We start from the raw sequence: 23,319 nt of genomic DNA, 5'->3' as shown, positions 1-23,319 counted from the left end.
CTTCCTGTTAGGGAGGCAAAAGTGAGAAAAATAGTGTTAATTTACATGGTCTGATTAATCTCTATACAAATTCACTTATCTAATGGTTTGTTACATATCTCAAAACCTGTAAAACCCACAGCAAATGAAGTTCTCTGTAGCATGACACTTACTAGGAAACAAAAAGGTCTGGGGTTAGTTTCTCAATTGGTGCTTCTGCCATTGGGTGCTCCTTCTCTGAATGAAAGGAGCCCTTGCGCAAGCAGAAAGGCCCCTTGAGTGAGCACAACAATCCTGTTCCTTCAGGGAACATCTGACAGCAAAAGCAACAGGGAGGATGCTATCCTCTTGCAAAAGTTAGACCACTGTCTCATTCTTTGCAGAGAGTGAAATTTGCCCTGTACAGTCTTAGGGAATTACTGAATAATGCAAAAGATTCTCTGGAGCCTTGTTATAATATCTGCACACCTAGCACACCTATAAACATTTTTTGCCCTAGTGTGGTCTACTACAACTTTTGCCAGGTGAATTCAAGTTCAGAAATTACAATCTTGGTAGAAATGAAACATTCACCTAATAGAAGAGATACCGCTCAAAATTAACTTTCAGTTATTCAACAGCAGCATAATAGAAAAAGCAGGAAGATGTACTTACTCTGATGAGTGTCTTTCTAGAAAATAGAAAAAAAATAGTAAGACTTGGTGTCTGCAATTCAGTTCCATACAGCCTGAACTGCTGAATTTTTGAATTAATTGCTTTTGGATTTATTTCTGTCTAGGACAACTGTCATGAAGCTTCTTGGGTGACCTTGGGCCAGTTACTATCTCTCAGCCTAACTTGTGTCACAGGGTTGTGAGGACAAAAAGAGTGAAGGAACCATATGCACCACCCTGAGCGCCTTGAGGAGATGGTTGTATAAACATGTGAAAAATAAATAAAATCAACTTTCAGACTGCAAAAATCTTTTGGGGTAGCTAGTAATGTACTTTCATTGTTGCCCAGCAGATGGAGCTAGCCAATCAAATTCTGTAAAGATTCCACATCAAAGCTGCTTCAGAAGCATATATATACAGAATTTGGAAAATGTACAACCCATGTTAACTTGGGGTTTGACATATTGCCACTGATTGCACAACCAACATGCATTTTGTTACCTTCTGCAACATTCTAAGAGACTCAGAACCAGTAACTATATGCTTCTACAAAACACTTAACAGGACAGAATCCATATGATGCAGTTCTGTCTTCCTGTATTTCTGCAATTAAAGCTAACAGGCTCAGCAATCTGCAAAATTTAAATCAGTTGTATCAGGCCTAATTCATACACATCATCAGCAGTATTAGAGTCCTCCTCTCACAGTCCAAGAACATCTGTTATACAAGAACCACAGCAGCTGGGCAAATGACAGGTTTCCACCCCAAGTGAATATTGCTACCCTCCCATGTAGGGGTATCTTGTTTGGGAAGGACCATTTATAACATTTTCACTGCCTAATTAGTTCTTCCATCAGTATGTGAAAAATGATTCTAGGTGAAATTCTCTAGTCTCTGATTAAAACTAAATTAAGATTTGGAATCCTCTAGGTCAATGTTTCTCAAACTGTGCTCCTAGGAGCCCTGGGGCTCCCTGAGACCCCTTCAGGAGCTCCATGAGTACACTGTCTGCTCCCTACCCAGTTTGCTCATCTGTCCCTCCTGCCTCCTCTGTTCATGGCTCTCCTTTCTCATTTCCCACTGTTCTGGCTCTTCATTGATTCAGGGTTAGGCTTGGTGCTGCACCATTCTAACATCTCTTAAACATCAGCGTTCTAAATGACTGGGCCCAATCCTATCCAGCTTTCCAGCACTGATGCAGCTGTGCCGCAAGAGGGCATGTGCTGCATCCTGCGGTGGTGAGGCAGTCACAGAAGCTTTCTCAAGATAAGGGAATAATTTTTCCCTTACCTTGAGGCTGTATCCACACTGGAAAGTTGGATAGGATTGGGCCCTCTGACAGTTTTCTACTGCTCCATCTGCCAGGGACTTGCCAATGAGCTTCAAAAGCACCGCTAGTCTTGCTAACCCCAGCCACAGTTCACAAATATTTAGTCATAGCAACATTTTGATGTATCAGAGAACAAAGTTTACTTACTTGAAAAATAACCCTTCTTTTGTGCATAATATACTCCCAGACCACAAGAAGCTATTATCAAAGCCACAATGACCACAGCAGCTACAATGGCACTTACATTAAGGTCATCTAGAATTAAAAACAAAGCAAAGTGTTAGGCTGGAAGAAATAGCCACTGTCACTATTAGACCTTCAAAGAGAGCAATACTAGTGACATTCGCTTTCAAATACACATAGGATTGAATACATATTCGGTGTTCAAGTACCATCTTAGACATGGGTTCAAAGGATAGTTTTACCCACTGGGTTTCCCATATGCCTCTCAGATACTCTAATATTCCCAGACCATGAACTGATTAATTTAAAGTATAGCAGAAGTTAAAGCTGCATATAATCCTGGAAAGAGAGGCAAAGGCATTCTGATATGCCCCAGACATATTTGCAATCACTCCACTTTCTCTATTCAGAAATAACTACTAAATTTATTTCTGTAAACCTGCAGTTTTCAAACTTGAACTGGGAGTTCGAAAACCGCAGTAAGTGCTTGCAGGGGAGGAAGGCAGCGGGGGCAGGGGGAAGGCGGCAACACAATTCCCAGGATCGCGTCGCTAAGGGGGGCTGCAGGGACTGGGATGTACTCACCAGTCCCTGCAGCAGTCTTCCTAGGGTGTGGGGAGCCCTGCGCGAGTGTTTGCAGGGCTCCCCAGCTGGCTAAAAGCAAAAGTGGAACGATCCGCTCCAGTTCTGGTTTTGTGGAGGCAGATCCTGGGGATCGTGTTGCTGCCTTCCCCCCCGCCCCCTTAAGGGGGCAGAGGCCAGGGTCTTCAGGCTGGGGCATCATGACACCCCAGTTTGAATACTACTGCTGTAAACTAAAAACTACCTACTAAAATAAGGCAGGATTATGCAAGCTTTCATAACCATATCATCCATAAGCAGGAAAAACCAATCTGCATTAGGGCAGAGGTGAGTGGAAGCAAAATTGGCCTGTAGCTATCCATGCAACATATTCTGTGTATTCCAAGCCTCTGCCTTTACAGCCCCAGAGACATTTTTCAGTTTTTAGTTGCCATGAAGTTCTCCCAGCCTAGCCGCTGCATTTTCCTTAGGATTCTGAATATATGGAGCATTAAAAACATTACAACCTTATGTAAATGGATATTGGAGCACTCATTTATACCCCAACTTGCAACAAAAAAGCCCTGAAGGCAGCTTCTTAAAAAAGAATAAAAGCAAACAATGAAAATAAAACAATAAAGCCTGAAGGATAAAGATAGCAGCTGAAAGTCATTAATGGATTTTAAGCACCACGAAAGCATGAGTGCACAGGATAGACATCACCTAAAAGGCAACAGAGAGATTGCCAAGCAATCATGTATAAGGAGTTCCACAGTCTGTATGCCAAGACACAGTGGCCTGTTCAGTAGTCACCCACCTGACAGAAAGGAGAAATACATGACTAGGGCATCTGATGAAGTTCTTAACTCATGGGCAGTTACAGATGGAAGGCAAATGTCCTCCTACATAGCCTATCTCCAGGCTGTGTAAGGCTTTAAAACCAGCACTCAGAAATGGAGCCAGAGAAAAGCTTTTCAAATTGAATAAAATATTCATGGTGGTCAGTATAAGTTAGCAAACCGGTCGCTATATTTTGTACCAGTTGATGTTTTTAAAGCTTTCCAAAGGCTCCTTGCAAATGAATGAATGCTGGGAGAAGGGAGGAATTCACCATTGGCTGATGGTTGAAAGCATCATTTGACTCCAGGGACTGTGCCTTTAAAAGGGACTGAACCATCTAAGGCAGCAACTCTCAGAGAAAAATTTGCCATCCTATGGACCCAACCAGCCAAAGTAAAAGTTGCAATACCCGACACCTGATGGTCGGGTTATTTAAACCCGATTAAATTGATTAAAATTGATTAAATTGATTAAAAAGCTGTTAATCAATTCAAGCTCACCAGCCCTGTCTTCCAGTCTGCAGACAATGCTGCTGACAGTTCCAACTGAAACCTGACAACATCCCCAGTGAAACTAACAACATTTCAAGTGAAACTGACAGCTGCAGCAAGGAGATGTTCTAGAACGGAAAATTAAGATATCCGGCATATGGTATAGGATCCCAGGGATGCTGCATATTACAACTTTTACTGTACATTCTTTCAGAAAGTAGCTGCATCTGCTGACACTATATCACCTAAGTGGTATACTTTTAAAGTGATTATAACTTATAATGATAATAAATTAAAATGTACCCTTGGGAAAAAAAGCACATAACACTGCTTCTGCACTTCTAACTTTGGAAAACACCGAAACTACAAAAAAAAATAAAATAGTTTTCACCAACCTCTACCCATGGGTTACAGGGTCCAGCCTATTTATACACGGATTTTATTATACACGGATTTGACTCAACAGGAATGGCCACTGCAAATGAGAAGGAATGTGCTGATCCCTGGAGAAGGGGAAAATGCACCCCTTTAAAATCAGTTTAAAAACTGAATAGTCCTTTAACAATAGCCTCCTTAATGAGAGAGAGGGCAGCTGACTGACAATCCATCATTCCTTCTCTCTTCAGGTGACCTCTCCCTTTCCCCAGAGCATGTAAAAGAAAGATACTTTGCATTGGTGAAGGGAGGGGTTAGAGTGAAGCCTTTCTAAGCACTTTGAGAGAGACCGATTGTTGGATTGTTGTCTTAATGACTATCTTAACATCACAAAGGTCAGCAAGGCTGTTTTTAAATCACTGGAGCAAAGAAACTTTGTTTTTTTAAATTGATTTGCTATAGTTCCATTTTTTTTGCTATCCACATGAGTGCTTGGAATGGAACCCACAAGAATAATTAGTCTCAACCTGTATAGCCATAACACAGACAGACAGACAGACAGACTCTTCTGCATGCTTTCTTGCAATTACTTATGCACCAAAGTTCCAAAAGCTGCCATTCTGTGGTCTTTATATTGGATCAGAGACTGATGCATTCACTATAATAAGAAGGTAGTGTTGTAGACATTGTGAATTTATAGGGACTTGGTGGCTGTTTAGCAGTCCAATCATTCTGAAGACCTTGCAAAATGTACACTGTAGTTCAGCTTAAATCAGTCTGCCTCTCTTTTTAAGTAACAACATTTGGACTTTATAAAATATACCTCATAACTGTATTTGATTCTGGAAGATAATTAACAAAAGGAAATAAATTAAACCTTAGTTTTCAAACTGAGACTTGTAATTAAGACACTCGTATGTGAAGGTTTGTGGGCCTTATTTGTGTTTGACATTTACCAACTTGCATTTGGGTCGCAGGACATCTCCGAGGCCTTCCAACTCCATTCGAAGCTTCACAGTAATACAGTCCAGTGTCGTTCTTTGAAACAGGATTGAATAGCTGGTTTAAAAAGTGAGAGATGCAGTACTTTAAAAATATTGACTCCTACTTTAGGAAAAGTAGTCAAAATTGACATTGCATTTTCAAAATGTCAGTTTCCAATATTTTTATTACAAGGCAGAGGATTAAAACATGTCATAATCTTCCAGAAAATAGTTGACCTGTCTTTGCACACATTTGGCACATACTGAAATCAACTGGAGTCAACACATTTTTGCCAGAACAATCCTAAACAAAACCCAAGATATTACAATGCATGCACATACTTTGAAAAATGGGCTGTGTGGCATATGACAAAGTGAGAGAGGAGACGACCAAGACCTTAATATACATCTGTGCATTAAATGTTGACGTAGGGTTTTCTTATTGAACATTTTCTCCTTAGACCTAGGTACATCAAGGCAGCTATGCTAGTAGGCTGAAGTCACTAGCCAATCTACCAGAAATAATGATGCACAGTGTTATTAAAACCAGGATTAAGAACTGCTCAGAGTAAATACTACAAACATAGCAAATATAAGATTAATGTTAACTCAAATGTAAAGGAAAAGTTCAAAAGGTCACAGTGAGCACTGTTAGCTCTCAGTTCTTGCAAAGCCAGAGACAACGCTAACACGTTTGGTTCATGGAAAGTTGCTGGAAGCTGAGTCACTCTGTGTCAGCAGTTTTCTCACTGCACCTGTGCCTGCCACACCCTAGATAACTGAGCAGACTCTGATTGGGTGCTCAGAGTACTTAGCCCTCAGTCTTCAGCTCCACCAGTGCAGTAGGTGAAAACTGTGATACTGCTGCCGGAGACTGGATAGCTGTGTATGTATATGTTGTTACTGACCTTAGACTGACGGACTGTGTTTTGTGAAAACTGATTTGGATAAGTTATTGCTGGACTGCTTTACTCAATGTGTATGACCTGGACTGTTTTGACTACTCTGTCTGTGAAACTCCTTGCTCTAATATACTGCAGCAAAAGTTAAAGACTTTTTGCTGTGTCTGCCTTTTTGTGCACCCTGCTCTACACTGAGACACACCCAAGGTTCCTATCCTGCATTCTTTAACAAGCACTTGGTTGGCTGCTTTTCTGCTCAGCACAGTTCACTCATGGTGACTGGTAACAGGAGGATTCTATCGTGTTTGGAGTGGAACTGTCATGCTGAAAGTTACTGATGTCATTGACACACACTGGTGTGTCACTATTGCTACTGTTCCCTTCAGTTCCACTATCTCTCCCTCTGTCTCTCTCTCTCTCACACACACACACAAAAATGAGAGGAAGTTGAAGGAATCAGCTTGGCAAGCAGTTGACTTAATCAAAATCTAGCAAACAGGTCAGTCCTTGGTCTTAAAATAATGGGCACCCAGTAGCATAGCTTATTTTTGGCACAGAATTAGGAGAGTTTGGCCAGGACTACTTCAGCAGAAACAAAGCTTTATAGTTCATTAGCTTTTGATAACTGACATCTTGCTGTTTCGATACATCCCATTTCCTTAATGTTACTGTGTTCTTGTCACTCCACCCCTCATTATTTTACTCTATTATTGGTGAAGGTCATATCCCAAGAAAAACAATGACAAATCTTGTATTGATTTTCATGGACATGGAATTATATACCAGAAGATGAGGGATCCTGTATGATGTGAGCTGCCTGGAGAACTGCCTATCTGCTCTGCTGTATTTCTATGCAAGTATAATGCAAAACACACACACACACACACACACACACACACAGCCCAATATTACTTTACCTTTTCTCAGTGCTACCATAGTACAAAGCTGAAAAATTATTTTTAGATTTTTTTTTTAAATTGGTCAAGAAAGGTCACAAGTTAACTCACTAGGGTTCCAGTTGTAGTATTCACTGTGTATGAAGAACTTTTTTTACCCCACCATGACCCTGGATTTTCAAGCAGAAGGATGCCACCTCTAAACCACCTATACTTTGAAGCAGGAAATCCTTCATTTTCTTTACATCGTAGTTCCACTGCTGTCCCACTCATTGCTGAGATGGGCACTTCACAAACAGGAACCGCTGGTGGAACTGGAAAATGATAACATTTGTTTTAATATTCATGTGGTTAAAAAAACATATTTGCCCATACACTGTTCTAATGAAATCAGCTGAGTTTGAATGGTTTATGTATCATATTTTATGGAGTCACCACTAATATAATCTCACTGAAGTTAAATGTCTGTATTAAGTAACTACGAAAGTTTGTTCCCATATTCTGAAACAATGGACCTGAAGACATAATACCAGATAAACAAAATATTGGTCTTTTGGATTCCATTTTGTGCAGACGCTCTCTTCCAGTTTCAAATATATTTGTGCCAATTTTTTTAGCTATATAAGAATGTTAGTTATTAGCAACTTTTCCCTTTACAAAGTTACAAATTTACTCGTAGAAAGATTTAAAGCATTAATTTAATGAAAATCAGTTCTTGCCCAATACATGTATACAATGGGTTGGATCCAGAGGAGTGCCTTTGTTGAGGGAAGCTCATCTGGATTCAAGCAATTGGAAATAATGACATAAAGTGAAAAGCAATTTAGGCTGGAATCCCAAATACAGTGGAACTTATGTCTAAGGACACATGCATAGGATTTAACTGTTCATGATGTTTTGTTTTGCATAAATTATTGGCTTTGTACTCCTTATGGTGTTCAAAATCAGGAAAGGAATTTTGCCAGTTGCCCTTCCTGCTACAGCATTCCACACCACATGCCTTCTGGTGCTGGAGAGTTCTCCCAACCTTCCAAAGGCAGGTTTCCAGGGGGCTGCAGATGAAAGGAAGAGGCAGGGAAAGCCCCACTCTGTGGGCAAAATCCTGCTCAGAATTGACCCACGCCAAAATGTAGAACACAACTGCATTTAAAAACCAAGGTTAAAAAGAAATGTAGCTGCTTTAAATGTAACAGAATTCCATATAAAATCACACATAATTTCTCTTAGGGTGCAATCCTTACCCCTTATGTCAGTACTTTTCAGCACTGGCATAGCGATGCCAATGGGATGTGTGCTGCATCCTGCAGTTGGGTGTCACTCACTGAGGCCTCCTCAATGTAAGGGAGTGTTTGTTCCCTTACTTTGGAGCTGCACTGCCCTTAGGTCAGTGCTGGAAAGCACTGACATAAGGGATTAGGATTTTGCCCTTAGACTCTTACCCAACACTGAAAGAGAGATTTCAATTTCTGCTGCTTCTTGTCCTTGCTCAGTCGATGCACTGATTTCACAACGGTATTTCCCAGCATCCTTCCTGGTCACATTTTTAATTTGAATGCCTGATTGCAACATTGCAGCTCGACCCTTAAAAGTACCTATTAAAAAAAGAGAGAGAGGAAGACATAGCTAGAAAGAAACTCTGTGAAAACAGACAGAGGTTAAGTCTCTCCTGCTCACTCAGATGCAAGGAACTATTCAATTTCAGATCATTTGTCAAGAGAAAATAGAGCTGGTACACATGCATGATTCTAATCTCTATTAGCCCATATATATGTGACTTGCCAGCTTATATTTTCTGTGAGATTTCTCTTGTACACCGGAGAACATGAATAAACTAGACTCGCCAATTCAATTCACAGTGACCAGCAGTCATTTCCACAACCAGTTGCAATAGTATTTTTACCAGCTGCCACCATCACTGAAACTACTTATAATGCTGCAAGCTCAATTCATGTACAGCTTGAATCCACTTGCAGCCTACATATTGAGACTCCTCCATGCGATTCTAAAAATGGGACAGTTCTATTGGAGAAAACAAGCAGCTGACAACATAGCAAAACATGCACGAAAATATCACTGCAGCATTTTCCTACCTACAAAGGCACCACTGTAGTAGACAAACAAAACATCGGATCCAAGAACCTTTTTCCATTCCACTCTTGTGTTGACTTCCTTCCTTGCACTGTGTTCACAACTTAAAAATGCCTCTGTGAAAGGAGAAGGAAAACTGATAATTGTTTTTGTTTCTGGTTGGTGTAGATTAAGATTACACAATACAAACAACTGGCACACTTTCAGCAATGGTTTCAGCAGAATGAATGACTCAAAAGGCCAAATTCTCAGTTGCCTTCTTATTGTTTTTGTACCAAATAAAAGCATTTCTCAAGCCCTGGTGGCAGGCGTACATTCAATGCTCCATCAGAATGCAGATGGGGGCATGGTCCAGTGTTTTCCCCAGGGCTCCCAGCAACTTTTACCAACACTTCTATTTTAGACAATGATACTCTAGCACAGGGGTCTCCAAACCCTGGCCCGGGGACCAGATGTGGCCCGTGGTCAGCCTCTATCTGGCCCACAGCCAACCTCTGGTCCCCTGCGAGGCTCTGGTCCACTCCTGAACATAACTGGAGTTATGTTCCAGTTGTGTCTGGAGGGTATTCTGAGGACCTAAAGACATTACTTCTTGGTTTTCTTTAAAAAACCAGAAATAACGTTTTGCACCTCTGAAAGCCTTGGAAGGCTTTCTGAGGGTCAGGGAGGTCCGTCCCCCCCCCCCCCCCGAACACAATCCAGGTGCTTCCTGTGATGTGCTGATTCTGAGGTATTTACTCCTATATATTTAAGTAAGCTGCTTGGAAGATGGGGGTCCATTTGAGTGTGTGCTTTATTTCTGTGGTATGTGGTGGTGCTTGGAGAAATCCTGGAAATCAGAGTCCATTCATTCATTTATCCATTCATCCAAGTTCTATCTTTAATGCATTTATTTAAATTTTATATTGAAAATTTTTTTCAGCCCTCAACACCATGCCAGATATTTGATGCAGCGCTCTGGCCAAAACGTTTGGAAACCCCTGCTCTAGCACATAATGTAAAGAACAAACTGCCTTCAAGTTCATAGTGGTATAGAACTAAATCCAAACCACCATTAGATACCATTAGATATACACAAGGAGGTTTACCACCATTAGATACACACAAGGAGATTCAGAGGAACTCATGGGTACTCTGTGCGTGTGCACAGAGTAAGGATATAAACCTTGGAATATTTCTCTGTATTCCTACGTAGAATAAGAAAGCAATTCCAGATGGCCAAGGATGCCTAGTTTAGCAGGCATTTTTTTCCCCCTTAGAACGTTGTTGTGTTTCAAAGACCAACATCTAATGACAGGATGTTATCCTGTTCCACAAATACATGAACAAAGTTCACAAAGCAAAGTTATGGAAATGCCTTTGTTTCTTAATTTCTGGCTCACAGCTTGAGAGAGATAGGCGGTGCCTTTCCTGAAATTTATGTCGTCTTCTCTTTTTGTTTTCTTATGCTTTTAAGAATGAAAGTAACCAAACCACAGCACTGTCATTTATTCTTTCTGTATTTACATTGGCAGGCGCCATACTCCTATCATTATGGTGCTGAAAAGTTAATAGAAGCTGGATAGAAGAGTTTCAAGTAAATCCTTGAACCTGCTTGGTGGATGAGATAGAAAATGACCCATGCTCATACACTTTAATTTTTAAAGAAAAGCCACTTCTAAGAGTGTGCTTTAACTGACACTTCCCCTTGTAAAGAAGGGAAAGTGTTCTAGTACTGCAGCAAGTTCATACTTGTAGGAAGTTTCAAGGTTGGAGGACGTCATCCTGGAGAGAGGAGGGAAATGATCCCCTTGTGGGGACCCCTACTTCAAGGGATAGGTCCGTATCCAGTCGCACTAAGGATACTTCTTGGCGGGAGGGTGTTTGGGGGCTTCTTGTAGTGGATGATTCGATTATCAGGAGCATAGAGAGAGGGGCTTGTGACAGATGTGAGGACCGCATGGTGACTTGCCTGCCTGGTGCAAAGGTTGCAGACATCACGCCTCGTCTAAATAGGCTAGTAGAGAGTGCCGGAGAGGAAGTATTATGGTGCCTGTTGACACCAATGATGTGGGAAAATGCCGGGAGGCCCTGGAGGTGAAATTTAGGCTGCTAGGTAGGAAGCTTAAAGCCAGGACCCCAAAAGGTAACATTCTTGGAAGTGCTACCTGTTCCACACACAGGGCCAGCTAGGCAGGCAGAGCTCAGGGGTCTCAATGTGTGGATGAGATGGTGGTGTCGGGAAGAGGGGTTTAGTTAGGCACCGAGGAACGTTTTTGGGCCTGCACGAGAAGGACAGGCTTCACCTGAACCATAATGGAACTACATTGCTGGTATGTAACATTAAATAGGTGGCAGAGCAGCTTTCAAACTGACCCTTGGGAGAAAGCTGACAGGAGCTAAGGGACATCCAGGTTCAGGACTCCTCATCCCTATGGAATGAGGATGGGGAGATTAGAGAACAAGTAGTAACAGAGTAGGAATTAGAAATGGAAGAATGGGGTGCAAGATGGTTCAGTACAATGAGAGACTGCAGGGATAAAGGAGCTAATAAGCAGCCCATCTTGGGGGATTCCATGTACAAGTGCTTTTATGCAAATGCCCAAAGTCTCCAAGCAAAGATGGGAGAATTGGAATGTTTGGTGACTAGGGAAAACATTGACATAGTGGGTATAACAGAAACCTGGTGGAATACCGCAATTCCGGGCTATAAACTTTACAGGAGGGACGGGGGGGGCGTGCTGGAGGTGGGGTGGCCATCTATGTTAAAGAAGAGGTAGAATCCCAGCAAAGTAGAGACTGAAGTCAGGTCCAACTCCACCATAGATTCGCTGTGGGTTAAATTACCAGGCTCGAGGAGCGATGCAATACTGGGCGTGTACTATCGTCCTCTGGACCAGAAACCTGAAGGGGACCTTGAAATGAGGAATCAGATCAGGGAGGTGTTAAGGAGAGACAGGGTTGTAATCAAGGGGGACTTCAACTACCCTCATATCAGCTGAGTCAATTTGTGGTCTGGTTATGAAAGAGAGACCTAATTTCTTGATATGCTAAATGACTATGCCTTAGAGCAGCTAGTCATGGAGCCCACCAGATGACTGGTGACTCTAGATTTAATATGGTGTGGTACTTAGGACCTGGTTATAGATGTAAATGTTACTGAGGGTCCAATCCTATCCAATTTTCCAGTGCCGGATGAAGCCGACCCTATTGGGCATGCACTGCGTCCTGTGGTGGGGAGGCAGTCACATAGGCCTCCTCAAGGTATGGCTGAGGTATTCAATCTGTGTGTCCCGGCTCCCTAGGGAGGCGTGGCTAGCTGCCAGGGGTGTCGTGAGGCTTCTCCAGGAGAAAAGTGGCCTTGGCTGCAGGACCTAGTAGTAGTAGAGTCGCGTCGCTGCGCTGCTCTGCTCAGCTGCACCTGCCGCCTCCCTACTTGCTGCTTTTCTGCAGCTGTCAATGAGGTGCGTGGGGCAGCATGAGGCGGGGAGGGCGTGTGAAACATGGTGGGGGAGGTGGGAGAGAAGCAGCAGAAGTGCTCCTGGCAGGCTTCAAACTGGAAGAGTAAGTACAGGCAGCGAAGTGCTTTCCTCTGCTTGGGAAAGGGAAGGAGCCCAAGCGGGAGCCCAGCCTGCTCTTGGGGGGGGGGGTGTCCAAATGCCACAGCCTGCATTCCTCCGTCTTGCCTGGGGGGGAGTAGGGGTGGCATCTGCATGTTGGGGTGTATGTGTGTGAGCAGCCCCCATCTACTTTGGGGTGAGTTGTAATCTTGCTCTGTGTGGCTGCAATCCTTTTTACACTTTCCTGGGAGTAAGCCCCATTGACTCAAATGGGACTTATTTCTGAGCAGACCTACATAGGCTTGGGGTCAGTGTCAGGTTAACCCGGGATCTTCACCTGTCTCTTTTTCCTTCCCCTTCAAAAAAAGAGAAAAAACCACTCTTGATGGCTTTACCTCCAAAAATTGATTAAAAAATAAAAATACCCATTCCTTTTCAGCCATTCCCCTTTTTCCTCCTGCCTCCTTTTGGGGGGGGGGGTACTTCCCATATTATTATTATTATTAACAGTATTTATATATCACTTTTCAACAAAAAGTTCCCAAAGCAGTTTTCAGAAAAAAATCAAATAACCAATGGCTCCCTGACCCAAAAAGGGCTCACAATCAAAATGATGCAAAAGAACACTAGCAGACAGACACTAGAAAAGACATTGCTGGGGGGAGGTGGGCCAGTTACTCTCCCCCTGCTAAATAAAAGAGGAGCACCCACTTGAAAAAGTGCCTCTTACCAGTTAGCAGGGGTTAACTGTTGTTGGCGGCTAAATGTTGGCTGCTATTGTAAGACCAAAGGCACAATCCTAGCTAGGTCTACTCAGAAGTAAGTCCTATTGTGTTCAGTGGGACTTACTCCCAGGAAAGTGAGGTTAGGATTGCAGCCAAACTGTCTCTGGGTCTCAGTTTGCAATTAGCAGATACACACAAAACAAAGTCTTCCCCTCCCCGAGCAAATTCATTATTTTCCCCCCTCTTTCCAAAACCCTCCAGGTGTGCTGCTAACACACTAAGGACACAATCCTAACCAGGTCTACTCAGAAGTAAGTCCTATTTTGTTCAATGGGGCTTACTCTCAGGTAAGTGTGGTTAGGATTGCAGCCTCAGAGTGCTGGCAACTGTTTTTTTGTTTCTAGTGTGTAGTTATAACATCTTCATCCCCATTTTGGGGGTAACTGAGGTGAGGTGTTGTAATGGGGAGCCGCGGCCAATGGCCATGAGGATCAGGGGAGCCATGGGCCAGAAAAGTTCGAGAACCACTGAGGTATGGGAACATTTGTTCCCTTACCTCAGGGCTGCATTGAGGTTGCACTGGTGCTGGAAAGTTGGATAGGATTGGGCCTTGAGTGATTGGGGGACAGCGACCACGCTGCGATCTGTTTCATCATGCATGACAGGGGAAGAGTACCAAGTGAATCTGACACAAAAACCCTTGACTTCTGAAGGGCAGACTTCCCTCAAATAAAGAGGCTAGTTAGAAAAGTTGAAAGGGAAGGTAAAAGGAGTCCAATCTCTCCAAAGGCATGGAGGCTGCTTAAAACAACAGTAATAGAGGCCCAGTGGAAGTGTATACTACAAAGGAAGAAGGGCTCCACTAAGTCCAGGAGGGTGCCCGCATGGCTAACAACCAAAGTTAGAGGCTATAACGGGAAAGGAAGCTTCCTTCCATAAATGGAAGTCTTGCCCTAATGAGGAGAAGAAGAAAAAAGGAACATAAACTGTGGCAAAAGAAATGAAAGAAGATGATACAGGAGACCAAGAAAGACTTCGAGGAACACATGGCCACAAGGAGGAACACAAGGAGAATAATAAAAGCTTCAAATATTAGAAACTTTTAGAAGCAAGAAACCCGCTAGAGAAGCCGTTGGCCCTCTGGATGGTGAGGGAGGGAAAGGGGAGATAAAAGGAGACTTGGAGAAGGCAGAGAAATTAAATGAGATCTTTGCATCTGTCTTCATAGCAGAAGACCTCAGGCAGATACTGCTGCCCAAATGGCCCTTCCTGATCACGGAATTAAGTCATATAGAGGTAAAAAGAGAAGATGTTTCATATCTAATTGACAAATTAAAGATTAACAAGTCACCAGGCCTAGATGGCATCTACCCAAGAGTTATTAAGGAAATGAAAAATGAAGCTGCTGATCTCTTGACTAAAATATGCAAATTGTCCCTTAAAATGGCCACAGTACCAGAGGATTGGAGGATAGCAAATGTCACAATAATCATTAAAAAGGGAAGGAGAGGGGACCCAGAGAACTATAGGCTGGTCAGCCTAGTGTCTGTTCAAGGTAAGATGATGGAATTTCTCATCAAAGCTAAAATCTGAAAACACAGACGAACAAGCCTTGCTGAGGGAGGATCAGCATGGCTTCTGTAAGGATACGTCTTGCCTCATGAACCTTTTAGAATTCTTTGAAAAGGTCAACAGGTATGCGGATGCGGGAGAACCTGTGGATAATTATATAACTGGATTTTCAGAAGGCGTTTGACATAGTCGCCCACTAAAGGCTGCTGAGAAAACTCCACAGTCAGAGAATTAGTGGTCCTCTCATGGGTTAGGAACTGGTTGAAGACCAGGAAACAGAGAGAAGGTGTCAATGGGCAATTTTCTCAATGGAGAGAGGTGAAAAGCGAAGTGCCCCAAGGATCTGTCCTGGGACTGGTACTTTTCAACCTGTTTATAAATGACCTGGAGACAGGGTTAAGCTGCGAGGTGGCCATGTTTGCAGATGACACTAAACTTTTCCGAGTGGTGAAGACCAGAAGAGATTATGAGAAGCTTTAGAAGGATCTCTCTAACTAGGAGAATGGGCATCAAAATGGCAGAAGTGTTTCAATGTAAGTAAGTGAAAAATAATGCACACTGGGGCAAAGAATCGAAACTTCACATATAGGCTAAAGGGTTCTGAGCTGTCTGTGACAGATCGGGAGAGGAATCTTGGGGTGCTGGGGTACAACTCAATGAGAGTGTCAACCCAATGTGCAGCGGCAGTAAAGAAGGTCAATTCCATGCTTGGGATCATTAGAAAAGGTATTGAGAATAAAACGGCTAATATTATAATGCCATGTACAAACTGATGGTAAGGCCACACCTGGAGTGTTGTGTCCAGTTCTGGTCACCCCATCTCACAAAGGATATTGTGGAAATGGGAAAGGTGCAGAAGAGAGCAACCAAAATCGCTGGGCTGGGGCACCTCCCTTATGAGGAAAGGCTACAGCAATTGGGGCTCTTCAGTCTAGAAAAAAGGCGCCTGAAGTGGAACATGATTGAGACATACAAAATTATGCAAGGGATGGATAGAGAGATGCTCTTTCCCCTCTCACACAACACCAGAACCAGGGGACAGCCACTAAAATTGAATGTTGGGAAAGTTAGGACAGACAAAAGAAAATGTTTCTTTACCCAAAGAGTAGTTAGTCTATGAAACTCCTTACCACAGGATGTGGTGATGGCATCTGGCCTAGATGTCTTTAAAAGGGGATTGGACAAATTTCTGGAGCAAAAGTCCATCACAGATTACAAGCCACGATGGGTATGTGAAACCTCCTGATTTTGGAAGTAGGCTACCTCAGAATGCCAGATGCAGGGGAGGACACCAGGATATAGGTTTGCTGTTGTCTTGTATGCTCCCTGATGCTTTTGGTGGGTCACTGTGAGATACAGGATCTGGTTGGGTCTATGGTCTGATCCAGTGGGAATCTTCTTATGATGTGATCCATCTGCAATTTCTCTACTTCAAAAGCTTTCTGTCAGCCTACAAGAATTTTGCAGCAGTCCTTGGTTTGCAGGAGAAACCAGGAACAGAGGAACCAGGGCTGAATACATTTAGGACAGCCAAGATAAAATGTAGCAAGTCACAGTGGAACAGGGCAGAGAAAACATAAAGAGAGAGAAACGGAGAAAAAGAAGGGGAAAAAATGAGACATGTTAAATACGTAACGTGAATGAGGAAACGTGCAAAATGAGATAAACCAGACAGAAAGTACCAGGGAACTGTTACAGATGATTTTAAGGAACAGCTGATCTGGAAAGTTAAAGGAAAAACAAAAATAATGCTTTAAAGCAGAATTTGGAGAAGGAAACGTATAACTATTTAACACAAGATGTACAGTGCAATCCTATGTATGTTTACTTCTCCCAAGTGCAATCATGGACTAACTGCATCTCAAGGAAACCTTACCTGGGAAAGCTACCTAAACCCTGGTTTCAAATGTTGATAAACAAGGTAACTATGATTAGCACTGACATTTATTACTAGTGTAGATGTGAACATTAAACTATGGTAAAAGGCAACTGGGGGGGTGGGGGTGGAGATTATGTCTTCCTGAGATTGACTCCCAATTTTGAAACTGTGGTAGTAAATCAGTATCACATCTGTAGTGAACCGGAATGAAAAACTTATACAGGAATAATTCAAGAAATATGTGTCAAACAGATCATAGCAGAAACAGAAGTATAGAACCAGATAGAACTGACAAGTATACAGATGCTTCCTCAAAGGATCTCTATTCTCCCCCCCTATATATTCTTCTATATTAGCTACAGTTTTGACACAATGGGTGCACTTTGAACTAGTTCTCATTCTGTTTTGGCACAGACTCAATAGGGGAAATGTAACATTTGTTATAACATGTAATGTTGGGGATAACAGCAGAAATGATGCCAAATGATCTTTCTTGGCAGTGCACCATATGCAGCAGATAGAGATACCCAAACAAAACACACGCACACACAAAAGAGGAAATTCAAAGAAAAACATATGGAAAAGGACAGCAACCATTTGTTCAAAAGATAATTATCAAAGCAGAGCCCAAATACAGGATACTGGCAGCAGTCCAGAGCTCCACAGGATTGCCATATGCACAAAGGGTACTCTGAGAAGAGGCACTATCCCATTCTCTTCAATGCTGGAAAATGTTGCAATCCTGTGCCACAGGATTTAAAGTAAACAATTTTCTGCTCCCTCCACCCCCACACAAAAAATGAAATAGTCTGTCCATATTTTCTAGTTTGGGCCATATAAGTTTTAACAAACAGTCTGAATGACTTCCTTTTACAGATCCTCATTTTTCCCCATGCTTCCATTATGCTAAAGGCATTTTGTGGCTGTGATTTCCCTGTGGCTCTTCTTTAACACAGTGGTTTAGAAACTTTCTGGCTTTTGGGAAGGCCCTTACACACTGACTTTTCTGCCAAGGAGTCCTTATACATATGAAATTGAACCTCTGTGCAATGCAGAGTTCTATAGGGCATCGCTGTTGTTCTGCACATTCTGTGTGCCCTACAAAGACTCAGTATACCTCTACGGTTGCATACTGATGAGAAAGAGCACTACTGGTGGGCACAAGAAACCTGGAGCCAAGCAGGGGTGCTTTCCAATCTCTTAATCTTACACCCTCAGAGTTCCTTCCTTTTTTGCTTAAAAAAAAAAATCATCACTGTGGCTGCAATCCTATGCACACTTTCATGGGAGTAAGCCCCATTGAAGATAATGGGACTTCCTTCTGAGTAGTCAAGCATAGGATTGTGCTCTAAAACTATAATCATCAGCTGCCTGCAAAGTGTAGTGTCCTTTCGGCACCCCAAAGGATATTTAATAACTACTGCTTGATCTTTAATATTTTTTATTTTCATTTTCTAGGTATTTGCTGGGTGCTTTGATTTCTCTTATAAAACCAAAATCATTTAAGTGCCCCTGCCTCTCCTTCTCTGGGTTGAATTTTGGATTATGTGCTTCTTGGATAGGGACCTATTCTCTTGCATTTTGTCAACTGTAATGCACATGGATGATGCTATATATGAAAAATAATTACTACACTGCAGTCAATCACAGCACACCAATCCTATACTAATATCCCTCCTAGGGACCAGCACTCAGATGACAAGGCATGCGGCATGAAGCTATTCCTCTCCAGCCTCATGTAATGCACATTAAGATCACACACACATGGAAACTGCAGTGATGAGAACTATGGGCACTTTGCACACAAAGGGAGCACTTTGCACAAACAGCATGTTACCCTTGCACCATGTATGGCAAGACGCTTCAATATGAGCTGTCTTCACAGACTTCTTATTGCAGGTACTTTGCCCCAGGAGGACTCCACTTGCAAACATTTCAGTGCAACTTCCACTCCACTACCCCAACACACCGAGCAAGGACAGTGCATCCCATATAGGTAAGTAAATCATGCCACCATTTTTAGATGGCACTGCTACATGTACATCCAGACGGCGCTACTCTCCCTCGAACACTGAGTATGTTTTTGATCCAAAGCACATATGTGGCTGATGGTGCTTACTTGCTATGCTCTGTTTCTCTTTGCTCACCACAAGCAGCTGTCCAACATGATAGGAGGACACAGGACCTGCAGATCATGTGGGAAGCTGGAATGTGATCCCATCTGTTCCTCTGTGGGGGTTGCTGACTTACTTGTTCCAGACAGGCCCCTGTTGCTTTGCAAATTCAGTTCACTGTCTGTCATGAACTAGTATAGCCAGACCTCACGGACACCTGCTACTTGGTTGTCTGACAAATAATTTGCAAAAGGATAAGAGCCCTGCTGGGTTGGTCTGTGGAACTCCTTGCCACAGGATGTGGTGATGGTATCTGGCCTAGATGTCTTTAAAAGGGGATTGGACAAATTTCTGGAGGAAAAATCCATTATGGGTTACAAACCATGATGTGTATGTGCAACTTCCTGATTTTAGAAATGGGCTATGTCAGAATGCCAGATGCAAGGGAGGGCACCAGAATGCAGGTCTCTTGTTATCTGGTGTGCTCCCTGGGGCATTTGGTGGGCCGATGTGAGATACAGGAAGTTGGACTAGATGGGCCTATGGCCTGATCCAGCGGGGCTGCTCTTATGATAAGATGATTGGCAACTCTACTCATGTGCCGATTTGGATTAAGGCATTTAATAACTCACTGGAGCAGATTCAATCAGCCTTTTTAAGAAGTATACTAGGCCTGCCCCGGTGTGTGACCTATGAGGTGCTCTGTATTGAATCAGGCCAAATTCATCTCGAAACACTGGCATGGATTAGAACAACCAAATTTTGGCTAAAAATTCTCTATAATACTGATCCTAACACTCTCCTATATCACCTCCTTGATGACCCATATTTCTCAGATAAACCTTGGAGCACAAAAATAAAGCAACTGGGAGTTGAGCCTGACCTCCTTGGCCATTTATCCCAAGATGAGGCATTTAGGCTCATCAAAGGGAGACTTTTGGATACCTATACTTCTAATATCCTACTTGCTGTTAATAAAACCTGTTCACCAGCACATTATCACCTACCGGTCAAAGTGGGGGAAATTCCCAATTATTTTTACATTTTGGAATGCCCAAAAATTAGAAGGGCTTTTTCTATGGCCCGTTGCAACTCTATTCCATCCGCTGTTCTTTGGGGTAGATTTCAAGGTATTCCTCTTCAGGAAAGAATCTGTCCTTGCCCCCTGCGAGTTGCAGAAACGTCAGATCACCTCCTTTTTCATTGCCCACTCCATAGTGTGGCTAGGGGAAAATGCTTAGTTCTCCAATCCTATCTTAACTCCTCTTTTGAGGTTTCTGTTATATTGCAATCTTTATTAGCCTCCACTGACCCTAACACCATTTTCCAGATAGCTACATTTATTTCACAAATAGTGGCGTCCAACTTGAAGCGTGTCCCTACTCCCTGAAGTCCGTGTTTTATAATTGTCAATTTTAGTTTGGTATGCTATGGTTCTCTAGTCAGCTCTTTCAAGTTTTGTTTGTTTGCTTTTTTTCTTGTATATGTAAGTGTGTATGTATTGTAACAGTATGCCAATAAAGGTACTGAAACTGAAACTGAAAAAAACTCTACTCATGTGTTTATCTACCAGATGCTGCTCCATCTTTGAGACTGTGCAATAAAAACCTTTTAGCTGATCACATTGGTTGTCTCTCTGTTAATAGACAGGGATTTCTTCTTCCCATCCTGGTTGTTTCTTATCTCAGTTGGCCTCAGGGTGGGATTCTCCTAGCAGGGCTCAGGATCTGTATCATCCTCATTCTCTAGGTTGTAGTGGCAGGAGAAAGCTCCTCATTGGTCATGAGTCACCATATTGCATTGGCATTTGAATGCTGCTCTCACTGGTGTTTCAGAGGTATAGAATTGCACCATAAATGAATTAGGGTACAATCCAGACCAGAAGATGGGCCATCATTGTTATGAAAGTGCCGTAAAGCACTTTTGCACCAACAGAAGGGGTGATAACACAGGCATGCGCCAGCCTCCCTGCACCAACACAGGCTCCGGGCAGGGTGAGTTTGTACTGGCCAATCTCGGTTGGCATGGGGTACTGGGGGTGTGTGGAGATGGCAGGGAGGAGGCATTTCACGATGGGGAAGACAAGAGGCGGGGCCAGAATCTGGCACTTATGCCGGATCCTAGCCCTATTCCCGGGTGGCCTGGTGCAGTTCTGGTATGCTTGGACTTGCGCCACCTACTTAGGTGGCACAGATCCGAGTAGACCTGTTGGGGCTAATGCGGTTCTCCCAGGGGTAAGGGGAAAAGTTTTCTCTTGCCTTGGGCTGAGTCTCAGCAATCCTACGCTTACATACCTGAGGGTAAACTTCACTGAATTCAGTCGGACTTAGTTCTGAGAAGACATGCATAGGATTGTACCATACATCATATTATAATCTTTTGTGTAGGAATGTATTTATTTTCTATATTTTAATGGGAACTTGACAAATAAGGTTATACTTACCAGTGAAACAACTACAAAGATGAATACAATGCAGCTAAAGTTAAGCAATATTGACTCAGAAGCGTTTCACCTGGAGTGTTAAGCATAGCTTAAGGTTGCAATCCTACTCACACTTATTAGGAATTCCCACACATGAAATTGAAAATGAAACTGAAATTATGCTTAGGGCTGCAAGCCCTTATATTTCTTACATAACAAGAAATAACAACAAAACAAGAAGTAGGTCTAAAAACTCTCACAACTGGTACAAGCAGTTAAACATTTAAATTTGTTTACTTGTCTTAAAACCTCTCTTCCACCTCCCATACTGGTCACCTTTCCATTTTATCCAAGGAACATAATGCCCTAGATCCCTCATTTTTTCAATCCAGTACTGTAATACACTTACAGTAATAAAAAGACATTCATTCACATACTGTACCATCAAACTCCCTTGCTGTCACATGACTGTTAGCTGTTCGGACAGTGATTCCATACACTTTGTGGTCTGCAAAGAAAGGAAAAGATTTATTTTGCATGGCAACTTCATTTAAAACGCATTCATGAACACTGTATCTGAAATCCTAGGTCCCTTTCCAGTCCGTAGGATTTTAAACAACCTAAAAGTGTGCAGGATTGCTCTCTCAGAACTAACATGTACTTCAGAGTTGCAATTAGGCTTATTTTATGTTTTTAATTGCACCCATTTCCTGTTAAACTGATATTGGAAAAAAGTTTTTTTAGCTTGGATTTATGATTTAACATTAATTGAATGAAGGAACTTTCCATTGCCTATGTCTATTTTGTCCTTCCAATCTGTTCGAATTCACTTGTGCAAAACCAACTCTTTCCCAGACTGAAAGCACATTTGATGTGTTTTAGTTACAACTGTGGTTTTAGTTTCTACTGATTCAGCTTTACCCACTGCAGTGTAAAAAGTAGCCAACTTTCAACCAGGAGGTGTTCTGTATGTGGAAGGGGTTGTTTAAATCCAAAATTCTAATAATTGTAAATCAGATCTATGCACTTTGTCTTTAATTACATGTATTTATCTAATGATTGCCAGTCATTATCACCTTTTCTTCTATATTTCTAAGCACGCTTTTGTAGTCTTTCCTTATAAAGAAGGTGCTTCAACCCTGTGATCATTTTGCTTACCCCCTTTTGGACCTTTTCTAGCTCAACATCTTTTTTGAGAACTGATAAAATACTGTGTACAGAATGTGGCCATACTATAGGTTTGTATAAGGGCTTCGCTAATATTAGAAAGCAAATTTATATATTTGCTTTAAATATTAGAAAGCAAATTTATATATTAAATTTATATATTATAAAACAAATTTATATTATAAATTAAGTGCTAGGAATCATGAGGAAAGAGATCGAGACTGCTATCTCGATCTCTTTCCTCATGATTCCTAGCACTGAATTTGCCTTCTTCACAGATTAGTGCTACAGTTCATGACTGAACACAGTCATGTTCTGGCAACTCCTGCAATGCCGCTGGAACCAACCGTATTGGCTTCTACCTTTCCATTGGACCATTTCAGCAATGTGGAGAGGGGGGATTTGCTGCATGGGTAACAGTCTATCCTCCATACCTACTTTACCCAGGCTTCGCACACTGGAGAGGACACTCTGTTCCAGAACCACTATTCAGAGCATGATACCATAGTCTTCCGAGACTGAAGGATGCCAACATACACTTTGCTATTGGGCAATATAAAAGAGAAGAATAATCTTTATCTGCCTGTACATTTTTCTGGCACCTGTATTCTTCCACCAT

General features: G+C 42.3%; 2 protein-coding genes across 2 annotated transcripts in view; one reads left to right on the top strand and one right to left on the bottom strand.

Annotated features, from left to right (window-relative positions):
- The window catches only part of ATP5PF (ATP synthase peripheral stalk subunit F6), a 19,554-nt gene extending 9,975 nt beyond the window's left edge, over positions 1-9,579 (top strand). Inside the window, exon 5 of the mRNA XM_066621658.1 lies at positions 758-9,579. The gene's annotated coding sequence lies outside the window, so the exon portion shown is untranslated. The remainder of the gene's footprint in view (positions 1-757) is intronic.
- Positions 2,031-23,319, bottom strand: JAM2 (junctional adhesion molecule 2). Its single transcript, XM_066621291.1, has 7 exons — positions 23,238-23,319; positions 21,976-22,041; positions 9,285-9,398; positions 8,634-8,786; positions 7,306-7,508; positions 5,370-5,472; positions 2,031-2,218 (listed from the first exon to the last, which is right to left on the bottom strand). The coding sequence occupies exons 1-7, from the start codon at positions 23,317-23,319 to the stop codon at positions 2,103-2,105; spliced, it is 837 nt and encodes a 278-aa protein (XP_066477388.1). The 3' UTR covers positions 2,031-2,102.

The sequence above is a fragment of the Tiliqua scincoides genome, chromosome 3 (assembly GCF_035046505.1).
Source record: "Tiliqua scincoides isolate rTilSci1 chromosome 3, rTilSci1.hap2, whole genome shotgun sequence".
NCBI lineage: Eukaryota > Metazoa > Chordata > Lepidosauria > Squamata > Scincidae > Tiliqua > Tiliqua scincoides.
The sequence above is the reverse complement of the archived record's forward strand: the minus strand, read 5'-3'. Positions and strand labels throughout refer to the sequence as shown.

What these genes read in the sequence shown, in the direction of transcription:
- JAM2 (XM_066621291.1), bottom strand. Translation starts at nt 23,319, where the DNA reads ATGGTGGAAGAATACAGGTGCCAGAAAAATGTACAGGCAGATAAAGAT. An exon ending in GACAGCAAGGGAGTTTGATG is followed by an intron (nt 9,399 to 21,975) that starts GTACAGTATGTG and finishes CTCCTTTCACAG; the next exon opens with AGGCATTTTTAAGTTGTGAA. An exon ending in TGCGACCCAAATGCAAGTTG is followed by an intron (nt 2,219 to 5,369) that starts GTAAATGTCAAA and finishes TTTTAATTCTAG; the next exon opens with ATGACCTTAATGTAAGTGCC.